General features: G+C 45.0%; 1 protein-coding gene across 1 annotated transcript in view; it reads right to left on the bottom strand.

The window, feature by feature from the left end:
* imp3 (IMP U3 small nucleolar ribonucleoprotein 3) overlaps positions 1-1,391 on the bottom strand; it is a 264,715-nt gene extending 263,324 nt beyond the window's left edge. Inside the window, exon 1 of the mRNA XM_067990803.1 lies at positions 1,150-1,391. Within this exon, the coding sequence (XP_067846904.1) occupies positions 1,150-1,286 (137 nt within the window). The 5' untranslated portion in view covers positions 1,287-1,391. The remainder of the gene's footprint in view (positions 1-1,149) is intronic.
* Positions 1,392-19,408: the final 18,017 nt, after the last annotated feature.

Genomic DNA, 19,408 nt, shown 5'->3' with positions numbered 1-19,408 from the left:
ATGCCACCAATCTTTGAGTCATCAGCAAACTTAGATAACACAATAAGGAACCATCTATCCAAGTCATTAATAGTGAATAGTTGAGGCCCCAGCACAGAGCCTTGTGGGATGCCATTAGTCATTTGCTTCCAATTCAAGTACATACCCATTATCCCTGCTCTGTCTTCAACCACCTAACCAGGTCAATAATTTGCCTTCAATTCCATGAGCTTAAATTTCAGCCAACAGAATTTCATGTGGAACCATCTTAAATGTCTTCTGGAAGGCCATATAAACTATACCCATAGACATTCCCCCATCTACAACTTTAATTACTTCCTCAAAAAATCCAATTAGATATTACCTACTCTTTACAAATCCATGTTGGCTCTCTCTAAATCAGCTTAAATTTCTCTATGTGCTCTGTCTCCCTGATCTTTATTATAGATTCCAACAACAGGTTTCAGCAGATGAGCTGGGACAGAGACATGTGATGTTACAGAGGTGGTTTTGGTGATGACGAGGAGATCGGGGTTGGAAGCTCAGCTCAGGATCAAGGCTGAAAACAGTGCAGTTCAGCCTCAGACAGTGGCCAAGGTGGGGAATGGAGTTTGTGGCAGGGACCAAAGTCAACTGCATCGGTCTTGCCAATATCGCTGGAAATTTCTACTCATCCAAGCCTGACGACAGAGGCAATGGTAATCGAGTTAACAACGTCCCAAGGCGCTTCAGAGAAGCGTGATCAGACAAACTGTGTCTTCCCTCTTTTAAAAAAGGTGTTGATTTGCTGTGTATTTCCCATGTTGCACAGGCCAGTACCGCGGGACCTGACAGGACTCAGATCCCCGGCCAGAGAACTACAGAGCCCACAATACACCGAGACTAACCAAACCCGCCTCGGCCCCTCAGAACTGGAAGAGGACGGGCTTAAACACAACTTTTAAACCCCCACCCCTCCACACACACAAAAAAAAACCGCAGCGACGGTTTCACGGACATAGCGACGCGATCGACGCGTGTCGGCCGCCAGCGCTCTCACTCCACACTCATCGCCCCCCCCCCTCCCTCCCTCCCTCACTGCGGTTACCAAGGCCTCGCCAACATGGCGGCGCCCTTCGCTAGGAACCGCGAACAGGGCCGGCGGGCCGTGGTACTCGAGCGGACACTCACTTGGTGTAGTCCTCCCTCCTCTGAATGCGGAATCTGCGCAGGACTTTCACTTCGCTCAGGTTATTGTCCACCTCCCAGGAGATGAAGTCGACTTTCTTCAGCAGCTTCTCCTCGTGGAACTTGAGCTTGCGCACCATGGTTACCAGGCTCAGGGGGTCCTCGGCGACTAACGGGCTGGCTGGCGCGCCGCCTGTTTTAAAAACAAAATACAAAATCCCCCTCAGAGGGGGGAGGGGGGGGGCTTTTCCATAGTCGTCCGCGTGGTGCCAGGAACCAGAGAGGGAAAAAAATAAAACATCGCCTTTTTAATTAAAACTATAACTGGTGTCTCAAACAAAAAATGCCCCCTTTAAAAGGGGAACAACTGATACGAAATTAAATCCTAAAACAAAGGAAACTTGTAACTTGAATAATAACATTGCCCCTGTCCACCAAACACTCCAGTGCCCACCAGTCGCGGAAAGTGTCACGCACGTGCAGGATCAGGCAGTGGAGGGTCGTGAGTCTGTGGAACTCCCCCAGTGAGCCGCGGAGGCAGGGTCATTGGATATTTTTAAGGCTGAGTTGGATAGATTCCTGATTAACAAGGGAGTCTAAGGTGATAGTCGGTGGACGGGAAAGTGGGGTTGAGGTCCCAATCAGATCAGCCATGATCTTATCAAATGGAAGAGCAGGCCCGAGGGGACAAATGGTCTGCTCCTGCTCTTAATTCGTATGTTCGTATGGAAGTGGATTGTAAATCAGCTAATAATATGCAGTGCTGTCTTTTTAAAGTCTGACAACAAGGCTCCATGTTTGGTTTTTGTAATCAAATTGTGGTATCAATTTTTACCAGTTTTGTTTGCTCTCCTGAAGGTGCTGATTCCTTGTTAGGATAAAGTTCCACAATGCAATTTTCTTCTCACAATACATTGCCCCAAGTGGTTCTTCTAAACATTGGGAAGACTGAAGCCATTGTCTTTAGCCACCCCATCCAATTTTGGTACCCTCGTCACTGATTCCATCCCCTTCCCCAGCCACAGTCTCAGGCTGAACCAGATTTTTTTGGAACCTCAGCGTCCTATTCAACCCTGAGATAAGCTTGTAACCCGCTATCCTCTCACAAAACCATCAACTTCAACCGCTGCTCCACCTGCAGTTGAAACCTTCGTCCATGCTTTTGTCACCTCCAGAATAGAATTCATCAATGCTCTCCTGGCAGGCCTCCTAACTTCACTCTCCATAAACTTCAGCTCATCGTAAACTGTAGTACTAAATCCCGTTCACCAATCACACCGTAGATCAAACCTGGGCTCTTTTGGTCTGTATGGGTTAGTTACACACCACCTTTACCAACTAAGCCAAGAGGGGAACCTTGAAGTTGTGTTTTCTTGTTGGAACCCAAAACAGTGAGTCACACTCAGACAGATAATTAAATGTCGATCATTTATTTATTGATGGACAATGCAGGACATTCTAGAATTTCTGTCATTACATAGAATGTACAGCACATAAACTGGCCATTCGGCCCAACTGATCCATGCTCCACACGAGCCTCCTCTTCATCTCACCCTATCAGCATACCCTTCTATTCCTTTCTCCCTCATGTGTTAGCCCAGCTTTCCCTCATGCTTTACATTAACAAATTAATACCCAGGCATGTCAACTCTTACTATTTTACTTGGTGAGAACCCTATTTTGCAAAATGGGTATGGGTGACATCAGGTTAAGCCCAATCTCAAATAAACTACTATAAACACCCTCCTCACAAAGGAGGGTGCCACTGAAAATAACAGAAGGACTATCCAAACTAAAAGTAAATATTCTGTAAACTTTCACAATAACAACTGTTCAATTTGGATAAATGATTCAATCTCCTGTGATGACCGCTGGTCATGGAAAACGTCTCATGAAATAGTGGAATGTCTCCGACATACTACATGGTCACCTGGACACGGACAAGAGCTCTGAACGTGGGCAAACAGTTTGAGAAACCCAACATGGCAATCCTTTGTATCTTCAACTTGTGTGTGGACAATCTATCCAAGCCCAGGGGCACACCAATCAGGAGGTCCTTGCACAGCAGTTGACCAAAAATATTGGTGAGAAGTTGAACCTGAGGTTAAGGAGCAGCCCCTTCAAATAGTGTAACAGGGGTTGCAACCTCTGGCACTGCATGGTTTTTTGCTGAGTGTCATTGTAACAATTTTGAACTGTTCTGAAAATCTCAGACAAATAAATCCCCAAATTCGTAGATTACTTTGAACCCTTTGAATTAGGCACCATGGTGCATTTTCTTGCTACAAGGATGAAATTCCTCTTTGAACAAAAATTCAAGAAACATTTTGATGGAGGTAATGAACAAACTTAAGGAAATCCTGGCACACTCGCAATAATCCTTAAAAACCTCTCAAGCAGCTATCGAGCCACTTAACTGGTATAAATCTCCCGAAATTTGCTAATTCAGCTGTGCAGTGTTCAGTTGTATCTGAGAAAGGGTCAACGGTAAGGCAAGTGATACTGTGCTGTGAGCTCTGGTGAGCAGTGTAATGGAGGATTGCGATGGCATGGCAGGGCCCCAAATATGCAGAGAAGGTGACTTGCACACGGCATCATCACTCAGATATTGCACTGCAGGGACTGGAGTGCATCCTTGACCAGTATAATAAAATTATTATTTGACTTTGTTTTTTATTTGATTTTGATTTGATTTTTTTTTTAAATAAAGAACACCCTAAACCCCCTTCTTATAAAAGGGGCCTAAACACAAAATAAAAGAACCCCCCCCCCCACTTCTAAAAAGGGGGCCTGAAAAAAAAGAAAATCACTCAGATGATAAACATTGTCTTTAGATCTAAATGGCAACCAGTCAGGAAGTAAGGAAACGAATCACAAGACTTAGGGAAGAGAATCAAGACTAGAATATTATGGGAAAGCAGCATCACACATGTTACACATGATGAGATGTTTATAGGAGATTTATGCATGATAAAAAGCAAGAGTAGGACTCAGAGATGTTAAGAATGTGGCAAGTAAGGTATTAGAAGTGAATGTAGAGTTATGCAAATTACATTATATGTGCCACGATGGAAAAAAGGAATGCAGGAAGCAGTTTCCAACTCACTTTGTTTCAATCCCCATTGCTCTTACGTTTAAAGACAAAGATAGCACAAAGTGCTACTGATGGCAGATCCCCAGATCAGAAAGTTCCAAAAGCCAGGGAGGAGGCAATCAGAAATCTTTTGGAAGATTAGTCATAAACTGACTGGAGGAAAGTACAGCTGTCATGTTAGGCACCATTTGTCTATCTGTATAGTCTGTCCAGTTTCTATCCATGTCTATCATCTATTTTGTGTGACCAGTGAGCTAGTATTTTGGATAAAGGGCAGCTGCACACGATGGATACTCGTGGAATTGTGCTTTTTACTGGAATGATGGTCTCTCCTTAGTCTTGCATCTTCCAGGACCCTCCCAAGGTGTCACCCATTTCTCAATGGTAGCTCTCTCACTTCTGAGTTAGAAGGTTGTGGGTTCAAGCCCCACTCCGGAGATATGAGCTCATAATCTAGACTGGCACTTCAGTGCAGTACTGAGGGAGTGCTACACTGTCGGAGGTGCTGTCTTTCGGATGAGACATTAAACTGAGGCCCCATCTGCCCTCTCAGATGGATGTTGGTAATCCCAAAGATCTATTTATATTTATCCCTCAAAAAACATCTAAAACAGTTGATCTGGTCATTTATTTCATTGCTATTTCTGGGACCTTGCTGTGCGCAAATTGGCTGCCATGTTTCCTACATTACAATAGTGACTACACTTCAAAAGTACTTCATTGGCTGTAAAGCACTTTGGGACTAAATTGATTGAGTTTTTTGATGAGGGCAATGCGGTTGATGTGGTGTATATGGACTTTCAAAAGGAGTTTGATAAAGTGCCACATGATAGACCTGTCCGCAAAATTGAAGACTATGGAATAAAAGGGGCAGTGGCGGCATGGATACGAAATTGGCTAAGTGACAGGTAACAGAGAGTAGTAGTGAACGGTTGTTTTTTGGACCAGAGGGGTCGGTACTAGAACCGCTGCTTTTTTGATATATATTAATGACTTGGACTTGGGTGTACAGGGCACAATTTCAAAATATGCAGATAACACAAAACTTGGAAGTGTAGTAAACAGTGTAGTAAAGTAATAGACTTCAAGAGGACATAAACAGGCTGGTGGAATAGGCAGACACATGGCAGATGAAATTTAAAGCATAGAAGTGCAAAGTGATACATACAGGAAGAACGAGGAGAGGCAATATAAACTAAATGGTACAATTCTAAAGGGAGTGCAGGAACAGAGAGACCTGGGGGTTTTTGTGGACAAATCTTTGAAGGTGGCAGGCAGGACAGATTGAGAAAGTGGTTAAAAAAGCATACGGGATCCTGGGTTTTATAAATAGAGGCATAGAGTACAAAAGCAAGGAAGTTGAACCTTTATAAAACACTGGTTCGGCCGCAACTGGAATATTGTGTCCAGTTCTGGGCACCGCACTTTAGGAAGGATGTGAAGACCTTAGAAAGGATGCTGAAGAGATTTACTAGAATAGTACCAGGGATGAGGGACTTCAGTTATGTGGATAGACTGGAGAAGCTGGGGTTGTTCTCCTTAGAGCAGAGAAGGTTGAGAGGAGATTTGATAGAAGCGTTTAAAATCATGACAGATTTAGATAAAGTAAATTTTGAGAAACTGTCCCCATTGGCGGAAGGGTCAAGAACCAGGGCACACAGATTTAAGGGTGATTGGCAAAAGAACCAAATGCAACGTGAGGAAAAACTTTTTTACACAGTGAGTAGTTATGATCTGAATGCGCTGGCTGAAAGGGTGGTGGAAGCAGATTCAACTGTGGCTTTCAAAAAGGAATTGGATAAATATTTGAAGAGGAAATTTGCAGGGCTACGGGAAGAGAGCAGGGGAATGGGACTAACTGGATTGCTCTTACAAAGAACCGGCACAGGCTCGATGGGCCGAATGGCCTCCTTCCGTGCTGTAATAATTCTATGATTCTATGATTCTCAGGTCATTAAAGGCACGATATGAATGCAAGTCTTTCCTACTTTCTTTTTTGACTCCACACCTTTGACTCTTCCCAGGTCCTTAGCACCACTGCTTGACCTCCGCTCTTCCCAGGGTCCACTCCTCGGCGCAGTCCTCGCAGACCAAGCTTCTAGCTCCCTCTATCTGTTTGCCTAACTCCTCCTCTCAGGCTGCTGGTCGCGCCTACCACGGCCTCCTCTTGCTTTTCTTAGTTTTACAGGCACCTCTCACACCTGTGTTCATTGATGAAGGGTTGTTTTTGCTTCAATTTCACTGATTGTTGAAAAAGACTTGTTGCAGGACTCCAGGCGCAAGGCCGAGATCAGTTTGAAAATATCAGGTGTGCGGAGGAAGCAAGAAGACACCGAGGAGAGTGAGATTAGCGGGCAGAGGAGTATGGTTGCTAGGAAGGAGTTACTGATGTAGCTGTGGAAGAACGACAGGAGGGTTAGGCACACTAGTGCTGGTTGATGAAGGGCCAGCATATTCCCTTTGTGAGTTACGTGAGGGCACAGACTTTAATGGGCCAGCTTTAAAATGGAGACAGGTATGACAGCAACACCACACTTAGGAGTCACTTGGATCCGTGCACATGTCATTGTAAGGTGGTCTATGTAAGTTAAGTGGCACAGTAAGTAGTGTAGATAGGAGCAGAAAGTTGCAAAGGGATATTGATAGATTAAGTTAGTGGGCAAAACTGTGGCAGATGGAGTTCAAAGTGGGAAAGTGTGAGGTAATCCACTTTGGACCTAAGAAAGATAGGTCTTTCGAAATGGTGAGAAGCTAGGAACTGTGGATGAGCAGAGAGATTTAGGGGTTCAAGTACAGAAATCACTAGAAACTAGTGGACAGGTACAAAAAACAATTTAAAAGGCTAATGGAACGTTGGCCTTTATCTCAAGAGGGCAGGAATACAAAGGGGTGAAGTTATGTTACAGCTGTACAGAGCCCATCTGGAGTACTGCGTTCAGTTCTGGGCATCGCACCTCAGGAAGGATATGTTGGCCTTGGAGGGGGTGCATCGCAGATTCACCAGAATGATACCGGGGCTAAAAGGGTTAAATTATGAGGACAGGTTGCATAGACTAGGCTTATATTCTCTTAAATATAGAAGATTAAGGAGTGATCTAATTGAGGCGTTTAAGATGATTAGATGAGTTGATAGGGATAGATAAAGAGAAACTACTTGCTCTGGTGGGAGAGTCCAGAACAAGGGACATAACCTTAAAATTAGAGCCAGACCATTCAGGGGTGATGTCAGGAAGCACTTCTTCACACAAAGGGGAGTGGAAATCTGGAACTCTCTACCCCAAAAAGCTGTTGAGACTGGGGGTCAATTGAAAATTTCAAAACTGAGATTGATAGATTTTTGTTAGGCAAGGGTATTGAGGGTTACGGCAAGGCGGGTAGATGGAGTTAAGATACAGATCAGCCGTGGTCTAATTGAATGGAGGAACAGACTCGAAGGATTGAATGGCCTCCTCCTGTTCCTATCTTCCTCCATTGAACCTTCAATCAAAGCTACCACCTTGAATAAAAAATGGCACCTTGTTGTGGAAGCTTGCAGCACCAGTACAATTATTCAGCTAAGCACCCCTGCTGGGCATATTGAATGAAAACCCTTTTTATTATGATGATATGAAATACCTAGGACCAAACATTAACAAACGACATTGTCTCAAAAGTAACACAATATGCAAAAGTAAACAATCGGATGTAATTGATTTTTTTAAAATTCATTCTTGGGATGTGGGCATCACTGGCAAGGCCAGCATTTATTGCACATCCCGAGCTGCCCTGAGAAGGTGGTAGCGGGCTGCCTTCTTGAATCATTACAGTTTGTGTCTTGTTACTCTTTGTAGCGGTTTGGTACAATTGAGTGGCTTGCTCAGCAACTTCAGATGGCAATTAAGAGTCAACCACAGTGACGTGGGACTGGAGTGCAAAATAGGCCAGACCGAGTAAGGACAGCGGGTTTCCTTCCGTAAAGGACATTAGTGAACCAGCTTGGTTGATTATTCTGTTTGCTATTTCACGCCAAGAGCCATCTGAATAATCATTCCAGATGGTTTGTTTATCTCTGGGAGTTAACCCTTTATAACTTGAATCTAACCTCTCAGTAATATCCTAACATAAATTAAAACAAACTCCCTTCCATACTATATCAGTAAAAATCCCAAGATGTTGCAATTTTCCTTTCTTCTCCCACTCCCGTAGCGAATGACCTAGCCCATTTTTGATGCTGGCACTGTTGGGATTGAAAGAGGATGGGGGTTGAAACGTGCATCTCTCTGTTTTATGAATCAAAGCTTCGGTGTTCCAGTGAACAGAGATTGCTTCTGATTCATCACACTTCAAGTGAGAAGATGATTTAAGATGCATTTACATGCAGGGATAGCAAAATATTTGATGTGAAGAGCTGAATTGCCACTGTGGTCTGTGTTAAACAAGCAATCAGAGATGTCCAAGCTTTGGCTAATCAGCTGGCCCCTTTGGTCTTGATATTTCACCAGATGTAACACTGGTACCCGGTGTAGAAGTACACCCTGTTTATTCGTTCGAGAGTAATGTTTCAATAGGAAAGCTGCCCTGATAAGTCAGTGCGACAGGACCCTACCCAGTGAGGTACTGTGTTATACAGACCAGCACAGCCCAAGTTCAATCTTTGATTTGTGCTGAGTTAGCTGATCTTGGCCAAGGCAACAGGCAAAACTATTTATCAACAACAACTTACATTTATACAGCACCTTTAACATAGTAAAACGTCCCAAGGTGCTTCACAGGAGCGATTATCAAACATAATTTAACACCGAGCCACATAAGGAGATATTAGGACAGGTGACCAATAATTATTAATGTAAAGAATCTTACAACACCAGGTTATAGTCCAACAATTTTATTTGAAAATCACAAGCTTTCGGAGATTATCTCCTTCGTCTGACGAACGAGATAATCTCCGAAAGCTTGTGATTTTCAAATAAAATTGTTGGACTATAACCTGGTGTTGTAAGATTCTTTACATTTGTCAACCCCAGTCCATCACCGGCATCTCCACATCAATAATTATTAAGGAGCATCTCAAGGCGGGAGAGAGGTAGAAAGGTGGAGAGGTTTAGGGAGGGAATTCCAGAGCTTAGGGCCGAGGCTGCTGAAGGCATGGCCGCGGACGCACAAGAGGCCAGAATTGGAGGAGTGCAGAGATCTCGGTGGGTCGTAGGGCTGGAGGAGGTTACAGAGATGGAGGTTGTGGGGATAGGGGGGTGGTGCAAGGCCATGGAGCGATTTGAAAACAAGGATGAGAACCTTGGGGTAATCACATTTGAGTCAGACTGTGTCCACACTCCTCTTCACAATAAGCTTTTAGAAAGAGTTATATGACCGTTCTGGCAAAGAGTCTCTTACCTGAAAATTTAACTTGCCCTTTCCCATTTCTGATCCGCACGAGCCTGCTGTGCACTTCCAGCATTGTCTGCTTTAGTTTCAGATTTTCAGCAATCACAGTTTTCTTTTCTACTGTACTGTTCCTACTGTCGCCTTGGCTGCAGTCAGCTAGACTAGAGATTGAACATGGCACTGTCCTGACCTCTGTGGCTGACTGCCACAACCACATGGTGCATTTACCCAAGTTTCAGGCTGTTTTAATTCTATTGCTCATGGGTTCAGATACACAGCACAAAATTGCCCACAAGTGGCACAAGCTGGTGCTAAATTGCTGAGAGAAAAAAGGGAAGACTCAGCAGTGGTCTGTGTGGGTGGGCTTTAAGGAATCAGATTACAGTACTTGAAATTCTTTTGATAAAGATACTTGGAAAAAATACAGAAAGAAACCACAATTGTACTTGCAGTGTGACAGACCTACAATGTTTCTTCCAATAAAGTAACTACTTTCATAGAATAATAGAAATTGCAGCACTGAAGGAGGCCGTTCAGCCCATAATGCCTGTACCAGTGCTAGCTCTTCTACTGGAGCCATCTACACTAATTCCATTCCCTTCCATCTATTCATATTCATCCTTTTCAAATAATTCCCTGTTAAATGGTGCTGCAGTCTCTGAATCAATCGTCACTTGTGGTAATGTACTCCATATCCTAGTAATCGTATGAAAACATTTCTTCCAACCTCCCCCTTTGTTCTTAATCCTAAATCTGTGCCCCGTGTTTTCAATTCATCAACCAGTGAAAAAAACAATCTTTCACAATTTACTCTCTCAAAACACTTTGTAATCTTTGAAAACCTTGACTAGATCCCCTTTTAACTTCGTTCCAGTGAAAAAGCCTTAATTTTTTTTGCACTGTTCCCTCAAACAACAAAAAATATTTTAAAAGATCATTCATTTCATTGCTATTTATGGGACCTTACTGTGCACAAAATCATTGCCACGTTTGCTGACGTAGCAACAGTAATTGCACTTGAAAAAGTGATTTCTTGTTTGTGAAGTGGTTTGGGACATCCTGAGTCTCACTATATAAATGGAAGTTCTTTTTCTCTAAGTGGTTATGAACTCTGCATTTGATGTTCTCTGTACAAGGCCAGTATTCTACTGCCAAATTTCACTGCCAGAGTTCCACAGATAGAAAGTTCCTCGTGTTTATGGTACTGGACGAGTAACTCAGAGGTCATGAGTTTAAATCCGACCGTGGCAAGCTACGAATTTAATAAATCTGGTTATTCGTGGGCGAGCAACAGGAAAATGTCTGTGAAAGCAACTGGCTCACTAATGTCCTTCAGGGAAGGGAATCTTCCACCCCAATCCAGTTTGGCCTACATCTGACTCCAGTCCCACGCTACGTGGTTGACTCTTAACGCTGTCAAGGCAACTAGGACTGGAAAATAAATGCTGCCTTGCCAATGTCATTCTCATCCCAAGTACAATTTTTTTTTAAAAAGGCAGAACAATTGATGTAGTATCTCCCCAGATGGCTTGCTGGTGTGAAACCGTGCTCACCAGAAGATTCTGGCTTTGAGATCTGCTCTGTGTTGAGTCCTTTGACCTCAGCCAAGATGGCAGTTGTGGTGCGACAGTTAGTTTCATGGGTCGTGGGCTAATGAGAAAAAATGATCAGCCTGTGTTCCGACTCTTGCTCACTGTTCTTGCTGGAAAGTCTGTAGGTGTGAATGTCAGGTGAGGACAGGTTCAAGTTCTCAGCTGCGATGCCCTCCACAGTCTGCCAACACTCAGTGTCAATGGTCACACAGAAAGAATGGCAGCTTGAGTGGGGTACTGGACTGTGGATGGGCCCATGCAACCATACCCCATAGGCAAGCAGTGCTTTCAGGAGAGGAGGCAAGATAATTGGGGATTATCTTGTTTTCCGTAACTGAGCCACCGGTATTGAGTTTATACTTTCTCCATTGATACACAATGCTGAGGTACAGCGGCCGTTATGATCCTGGAACTTACATAGTTCAGCTCGAGCAGCAACAACTTGTTTTGTGCTACTTCAATTACAATCTTGTTTGGCATTAGTTATTGTTGAACTGCTGATTCTGAATTTATTGCATTGGTTCACTAACATGCTCCTCATTCCTTGTTTTTGGTGCGCCATACCACTTACTCCTATTCCCTGGTATGATTTGGTGTGCTATGCTGTTCCCTGGTATGATTTGGTGTGCTATGCTGTTCCCTGGTATGATTTGGTGTGCTATGCTGTTCCCTGGTATGATTTGGTTTGCTATGCTGTTCCCTCTATGATTTGGTTTGCTATGCTGTTCCCTGGTATGATTTGGTGTGCTATGCTGTTCCCTGGTATGATTTGGTGTGCCATGCTGTTCCCCAGTATGATTTGGTTTGCTATGCTGTTCCCTGGTATGATTTGGTGTGCTATGCTGTTCCATGGTATGATTTGGTGTGCCATGCTGTTCCCCAGTATGATTTGGTTTGCTATGCTGTTCCCTGGTATGATTTGGTGTGCCATGCTGTTCCCCAGTATGATTTGGTTTGCTATGCTGTTCCCTGGTATGATTTGGTGTGCTATGCTGTTCCATGGTATGATTTGGTGTGCCATGCTGTTCCCTGGTATGATTTGGTGTGCCATGCTGTTCCATCGTATGATTTGGTGTGCCATGCTGTTCCATGGTATGATTTGGTGTGCCATGCTGTTCCATGGTATGATTTGGTGTGCTATGCTGTTCCCTGGTATGATTTGGTGTGCCATGCTGTTCCCCAGTATGATTTGGTTTGCTATGCTGTTCCCTGGTATGATTTGGTTTGCTATGCTATTCCCTGGTATGATTTGGTGTGCTATGCTGTTCCCTGGTATGATTTGGTGTGCCATGCTGTTCCCCGGTATGTTTTGGTGTGTCATGCTGTTCCATGGTATGATTTGGTGTGCCATGCTTTTCCATGGTATGATTTGGTATGCCATGCTGTTCCATGGTATGATTTGGTGTGCCATGCTATTCCCTGGTATGATTTGGTGTGCTATGCTGTTCCCTGGTATGATTTGGTTTGCTATGCTGTTCCCTGGTATGATTTGGTGTGCCATGCTGCTCCCTGGTTTGATTTGGTGTGCTATGCTGTTCCCTGGTATGATTTGGTGTGCCATGCTGTTCCCTGGTATGATTTGGTGTGCCATGCTGCTCCCTGGTTTGATTTGGTGTGCTATGCTGTTCCCTGGTATGATTTGGTGTGCCATGCTGCTCCCTGGTTTGATTTGGTTTGCTATGCTGTTCCCTCTATGATTTGGTTTGCCATGCTGTTCCCTCTATGATTTGATTTGCCATGCTGTTCCCTCTATGATTTGGTTTGCTATGCTGTTCCCTGGTATGATTTGGTGTGCTATGCTGTTCCATGGTATGATTTGGTGTGCCATGCTGTTCCCCAGTATGATTTGGTTTGCTATGCTGTTCCCTGGTATGATTTGGTGTGCCATGCTGTTCCCCAGTATGATTTGGTTTGCTATGCTGTTCCCTGGTATGATTTGGTGTGCTATGCTGTTCCATGGTATGATTTGGTGTGCCATGCTGTTCCCCAGTATGATTTGGTTTGCTATGCTGTTCCCTGGTATGATTTGGTTTGCTATGCTATTCCCTGGTATGATTTGGTGTGCTATGCTGTTCCCTGGTATGATTTGGTGTGCCATGCTGTTCCCCAGTATGATTTGGTTCGCTATGCTATTCCCTGGTATGATTTGGTGTGCCATGCTGTTCCCCGGTATGTTTTGGTGTGCCATGCTGTTCCATGGTATGATTTGGTGTGCCATGCTGTTCCATGGTATGATTTGGTGTGCTATGCTGTTCCCTGGTATGATTTGGTGTGCCATGCTGTTCCATGGTATGATTTGGTGTGCCATGCTGTTCCCCAGTATGATTTGGTTTGCTATGCTGTTCCCTGGTATGATTTGGTTTGCTATGCTATTCCCTGGTATGATTTGGTGTGCTATGCTGTTCCCTGGTATGATTTGGTGTGCCATGCTGTTCCCCGGTATGTTTTGGTGTGTCATGCTTTTCCATGGTATGATTTGGTATGCCATGCTGTTCCATGGTATGATTTGGTGTGCCATGCTATTCCCTGGTATGATTTGGTGTGCTATGCTGTTCCCTGGTATGATTTGGTTTGCAATGCTGTTCCCTGGTATGATTTGGTTTGCTATGCTGTTCCCTGGTATGATTTGGTGTGCCATGCTGTTCCCTGGTATGATTTGGTGTGCCATGCTGCTCCCTGGTTTGATTTGGTGTGCTATGCTGTTCCCTGGTATGATTTGGTATGCCATGCTGCTCCCTGGTTTGATTTGGTTTGCTATGCTGTTCCCTCTATGATTTGGTTTGCCATGCTGTTCCCTCTATGATTTGATTTGCCATGCTGTTCCCTCTATGATTTGGTTTGCTATGCTGTTCCCCGGTATGATTTGATTTGCTATGCTGTTCCCTCTATGATTTGATTTGCTATGCTGTTCCCCGGTATGATTTGATTTGCTATGCTGTTCCCCGGTATGATTTGGTGTGCCATGCTGTTCCCTGGTATGATTTGGTTTGCTATGCTGTTCCCCGGTATGATTTTGTGTGCCATGCTGCCATGCTGTTCCCTGGTCAGATTTGGTTTGCCATGCTGTTCCCTGGTCAGATTTGGTGTGCCATGCTGTATCCTGGTTTGATTTGGTGTGCTATGCTGTTCCCTGGTATGATTTGGTGTGCCATGCTGTTCTCTGGTATGATTTGGTTTGCTATGCTGTTCCCTGGTCTGATTTGGTGTGCCATGCTGTTCCCTGGTATGATTTGGTTTACCATGCTGCATATTTCCAGCACTTTCTAATTCTACCGTTTTCCATGTGTTTTGACGTGAAGAATTGACATTTTTCCTTCAAGCTCTCACCATGCTGTTCTACAGTCTGATTTCAGAATGCAGGCACCGACCAACTTCAGCCTGTAACCAACAGTAATCCCGTCAGTAAGTTCCTAGCTTACTGACGGGATGTGGGCATCACTGGCAAGGCCAGCATTTATTGCCCATCCTTAATAGCCCTTGAGAAGGTGGTGGTGAGCCGCCTTCTTGAACCGCTGCAGTCCGTGTGGTGAAGGTTCTCCCACAGTGCTGTTAGGCAGGGAGTTCCAGGATTTTGAACCAGCAACGATGAAGGAACGGCAACATATTTCAAAGTCAGGATGGTGTGTGACTTGGAGGGGAACGTGCAGCTGGTGTTGTTCCCATGTGCCTGCAGCCCTTATCCTTCTAGGTGGTAGAGGTCACGGGTTTGGGAGGTGCCGTCAAAGAAGCCTTGCAAATTGCTGTGCATCCTGTGGATGGTACACACTGTAGTCATGGTGCGCCGGTGGTGAAGGGAGTGAATGTTCCGGTTGGTGGATGGGGTACCAATCAAACGGGCTGCTTTGTCCTGGATGGTGTCGAGCTTCTTAAGTGTTGTTGGAGCTGCACTCATCCAGGCAAGTGGAGAGTTTTCCATCACACTCCTGACTTGTGCCTTGGATATGGTGGAAAGGCTTTGGGGAATCAGGAGGTGAGTCACTCGCCGCAGAATACCCAGCCTCTGACCTGCTCTTGTAGCCACAGTATTTATGTGGCTGGTCCAGTTAAGTTTCTGGTCAATGGTGACCCCCAGGATGTTGATGGTGGGGGATTTGTCAATGGTAATGCCGTTGAATGTCAAGGGGAGGTGGTAAGACACTCTCTTGTTGGAGATGGTCATTGCCTGGCACTTGTCTGACGCGAATGTTACTTGCCACTTATGAGCCCAAGTCTGAATGTTGTTCAGGTCTTGCTGCATGTGGGCACGGACTGCTTCATTATTTGAGGGGTTGTGAATGGAACTGAACACTCTGCAATCATCAGCGAACATCCCCATTTCTGACCTTATGATGGAGGGAAGGTCATTGATGAAGCAGCTGAAGATGGTTGGGCCCAGGACACTGACCTGAGGAGCTCCTGCAGCAATGTCCTGGGGCTGAAATGATTGGCCTCCAACAACCACTACCATCTTCCTTTGTGCTCGGTATGACTCCAGCCACTGGAGCGTTTTCCCCCTGATTCCCATTGACTTCAATTTTACGAGAGCTCCTTGGTGCCACACTCGGTCAAATGCTGCATTGATGTCAAGGGCAGTCACTCTCATCTCACCTCTGGAATTCAGCTCTTTTGTCCACGTTTGGACCAAGGCTGTAATGAGGTCTGGAGCCGAGTGGTCCTGGCGGAACCCAAACTGAGCTTCGGTGAGCAGGTTATTGGTGAGTAAGTGCCGTTTGATCGCACTGTCGACGACACCTTCCATCACTTTGCTGATGATTGAAAGTGGACTGATGGGGCGGTAATTGGTCAGATTGGATTTGTCCTGCTTTTGTGGACTGGACATACCTGGGCAATTTTTTGTATTGTTGGTTAGATGCCAGTGTTGTAGCTGCACTGGAACAGTTTGACCAGAGGTGCGGCCAGTTCTGGAGCACAAGTCTTCAACACTACAGCCGGGACGTTGTCGGGGCCCATAGCCTTTGCTGTATCCAGTGCACTCAGCCGTTTCTTGATATCACGTGGAATGAATCGAATTGGCTGAAGACTGGCTTCTGTGATGGTGGGGATATCGGGAGGAGGCCGAGATGGATCATCCACTCGGCACTTCTGGCTGAAGATGGTTGCAAACGCTTCAGCCTTGTCTTTTGCACTCACGTGCTGGACTCCACCATCATTGAGGATGGGGATGTTTGCAGAGTCTCCTCCTCCCGTTAGTTGTTTAATTGTCCACCACCAGTCACGACTGGATGTGGCAGGACTGCAGAGCTTTGGTCTGATCCGTTGGTTGTGGAATCGCTTAGCTCTGTCGATAGCATGTTGAGAATGCAGGCACCGATGAACTTCAGGCTGTAACCAACAGTAATCCTATCAGTAAGTTCCTAGCTTCCCTTTGAGACCTCTCCCCTGAAACCGATCGGTAGGTTTGGCTGATCACAGGAACACACTTCTGCCTCACCACAAGTAAATGTAAACATTTACCTGAGGAAGGAGGAAGTCTCCGAAAGCTTGTGAATTTAAAATAAAATTGCTGGACTATAACTTGGTGTTGTAAAATTGTTTACAATTGTCAAACCCCAGTCCATCACCGGCATCTCCACATCATCACCACAAGTGGCAGTGCTCCACCATGCTCTCAGATTCCTGTGTAATTTCAAGGTTAATTTAACTTCCAACCATTTAAGTTTTTTTACAGCATATCTTTACTTCATTTTACATATATTCTTTTCATTTTTTTAAGCTTTTATTATAAATCTTTGCTCCCCCCCCCATGCAGTTTACTGTCAGAGGCAGTGTATCATTTCCCAGTAAAACCCCTCTGTCTTTTCGAATGGCCGACAGCATAATGCAGAAAACTGTGCTTCTTCCTTCCTGTAACATCATACTTGCACAGACTGTTCAAGCCGTGATCACAACGCTCTCCAAACAACATTTGAAAGGCACCCAGGGTAAAGAGCAAAAATGGAAACACTAGGCAAATCTTTATCATAAGTCTTATCATAAGACTCTCTTGTCTGTCTTTGACATTGGGCCTGTCGTTTATGTCGAGCTTTTGGACAATTTTCTTCCTTTCCCTTTGGTTGAGTGCTTAATTTCACTGTTTTTCTCCTTCTTTCAAATTGGATATTTTTGGCCTCCATTATTCTTTGCTCTCCAACAAACATATTATGCAAAACTCTTCTCCTTGTGTTCAATTTTCACGTTCTGCCCAAACAATTTTCTGAAATACAGTCACCATAACAGTTCCTCAACCACTCGCTACAAGGGCCTACAAATGAAAATCATCATGTAATAAACACATGAGGAAAATTACAAACTCACCGATAAATTTGGCTGAAACAACTTCTCACCCCCGACTGCCCTACACAAACAGCGGAACAGACCCCCTACAGCCTATAAACATCCTGGATTCGGAGGTGTCGTCTTTCAGATGAGATGTTAAAATGAATCCTATCTGCCCTCCTGTGGATGTAAAAGTTCCCATGGCACTTCAAATAAGAGCAGGAGAGTTCAGTCCTGGCCAATATTTATCCTTCAACCAATACCTAAAAACAGATTATCTGCTCATTGTCACACTACTGTTGGTGGGACTTTGCTGTGGGCAAATTGGCTGCCACGATTCCCGACATTACAACAGTGACTACACTTCAAAAGTACTTCATTGTCTGTAAAGCATTTTGGGACGTCCTGAGATCGTGAAAGGCGCTGTATAAATACAAGTCTTTCTTTCTTTCTCTTTTGGGTACACTCTCTGCTCACCCATAACTTCACAATCCCCCACATTCGGAGGTCTTCTGCTGCGTCCCTGCCAGTCAGACAACAGACCCCACCTGTCACCACAACAGTCAAGTTCCAACCCAAGTGCAAACCAAGCTGACTTCTGATGCTCAGAGACCTCCCAATATATGGATAAATTGACCAGCTGATTTCCAGCATCTGCACGGGACTCCAACGTACGTGCAAGGCGGTCAGCTGAATTCCTGACTTTATAGAATTATCTTTTTGGAACCATGTGGTTAAAGGAAACAAATTGGAAAGCAGAGCAGGATAGCAACCAGGTCAGAAGAAGTACAGTGTATGTACAGCGGCTCAAGTCATAACACAGCTGTGGAGTGGTGTGGAGGAATTGTGAACTATAATAATATCAGGGGGAACATGGTTACAGAGGGAGAAGCAATGTTTGAAGGCAAAGGAAGGGAGCAGGAACTCCAGTTCCAATTATTATGCACTGAACATCTCCCACCAGCAGCAGTGGGTAGAGGTGAGAGCCCTTTTCATGTAAATCTGTGAGCTAAGTACAAAGGAGGAGAACAAGCACTGCATAAAATCGGACTGTTTCGGTATTCTGTTGGGTGTTTTTATTCATTCATGGGATGTGGGCGTCGCTGGCAAGGCCGGCATTTATTGCCCATCCCTAATTGCCCTTGAGAAGGTGGTGGTGAGCCGCCTTCTTGAACCGCTGCAGTCCGTGTGGTGAAGGTTCTCCCACAGTGCTGTTAGGAAGGGAGTTCCAGGATTTTGACCCAGTGACAATGAAGGAACGGCGATATATTTCCAAGTCGGGATGGTGTGTGACTTGGAGGGGAACGTGCAGGTGGTGTTGTTCCCATGTACCTGCTGCTCTTGTCCTTCTAGGTGGTAGAGGTTGCGGGTTTGGGAGGTGCTGTCGAAGAAGTCTTGGCGAGTTGCTGCAGTGCATCCTGTGGATGGTGCACATTGCAGCCACAGTGTGCCGGTGGTGAAGGGAGTGAATGTTTAGGGTGGTGGATGGGGTGCCAATCAAGCGGGCTGCTTTATCTTGGATGGTGTCGAGCTTCTTGAGTGTTGTTTGAGCTGCACTCATCCAGGCAAGTGGAGAGTATTCCATCACACTCCTGACTTGTGCCTTGTGGAAAGGCTTTGGGAGGTGAGTCACTCGCTGCAGAATACCCAGCCTCTGACCTGCTCTTGTAGCCATAGTATTTATATGGCTGGTCCAGTTAAGTTTCTGGTCAATGGTGACCCCCAGGATGTTGATGGTGGGCAATTCGGCGATGGTAATGCCGTTGAATGTCAAGGGGAGGTGGTTAGACTCTCTCTTGTTGGAGATGGTCATTGCCTGGCACTTATCTGACGCGAATGTTACTTGCCACTTATCAGCCCAAGCCTGGATGTTGTCCAGGTCTTGCTCCTGTTACACTATTGATCAGCTCATATGCTGTCCATGCTTTGCACTTACAGTTTATTAAGCCAGTGCCAGAAA

The sequence above is a fragment of the Heptranchias perlo genome, chromosome 9, assembly GCF_035084215.1.
Source record: "Heptranchias perlo isolate sHepPer1 chromosome 9, sHepPer1.hap1, whole genome shotgun sequence".
NCBI classification, from domain to species: Eukaryota; Metazoa; Chordata; class Chondrichthyes; order Hexanchiformes; family Hexanchidae; genus Heptranchias; species Heptranchias perlo.
Note: the sequence above shows the minus strand (reverse complement) of the source record. Positions and strands in the feature narration are given on the sequence as shown.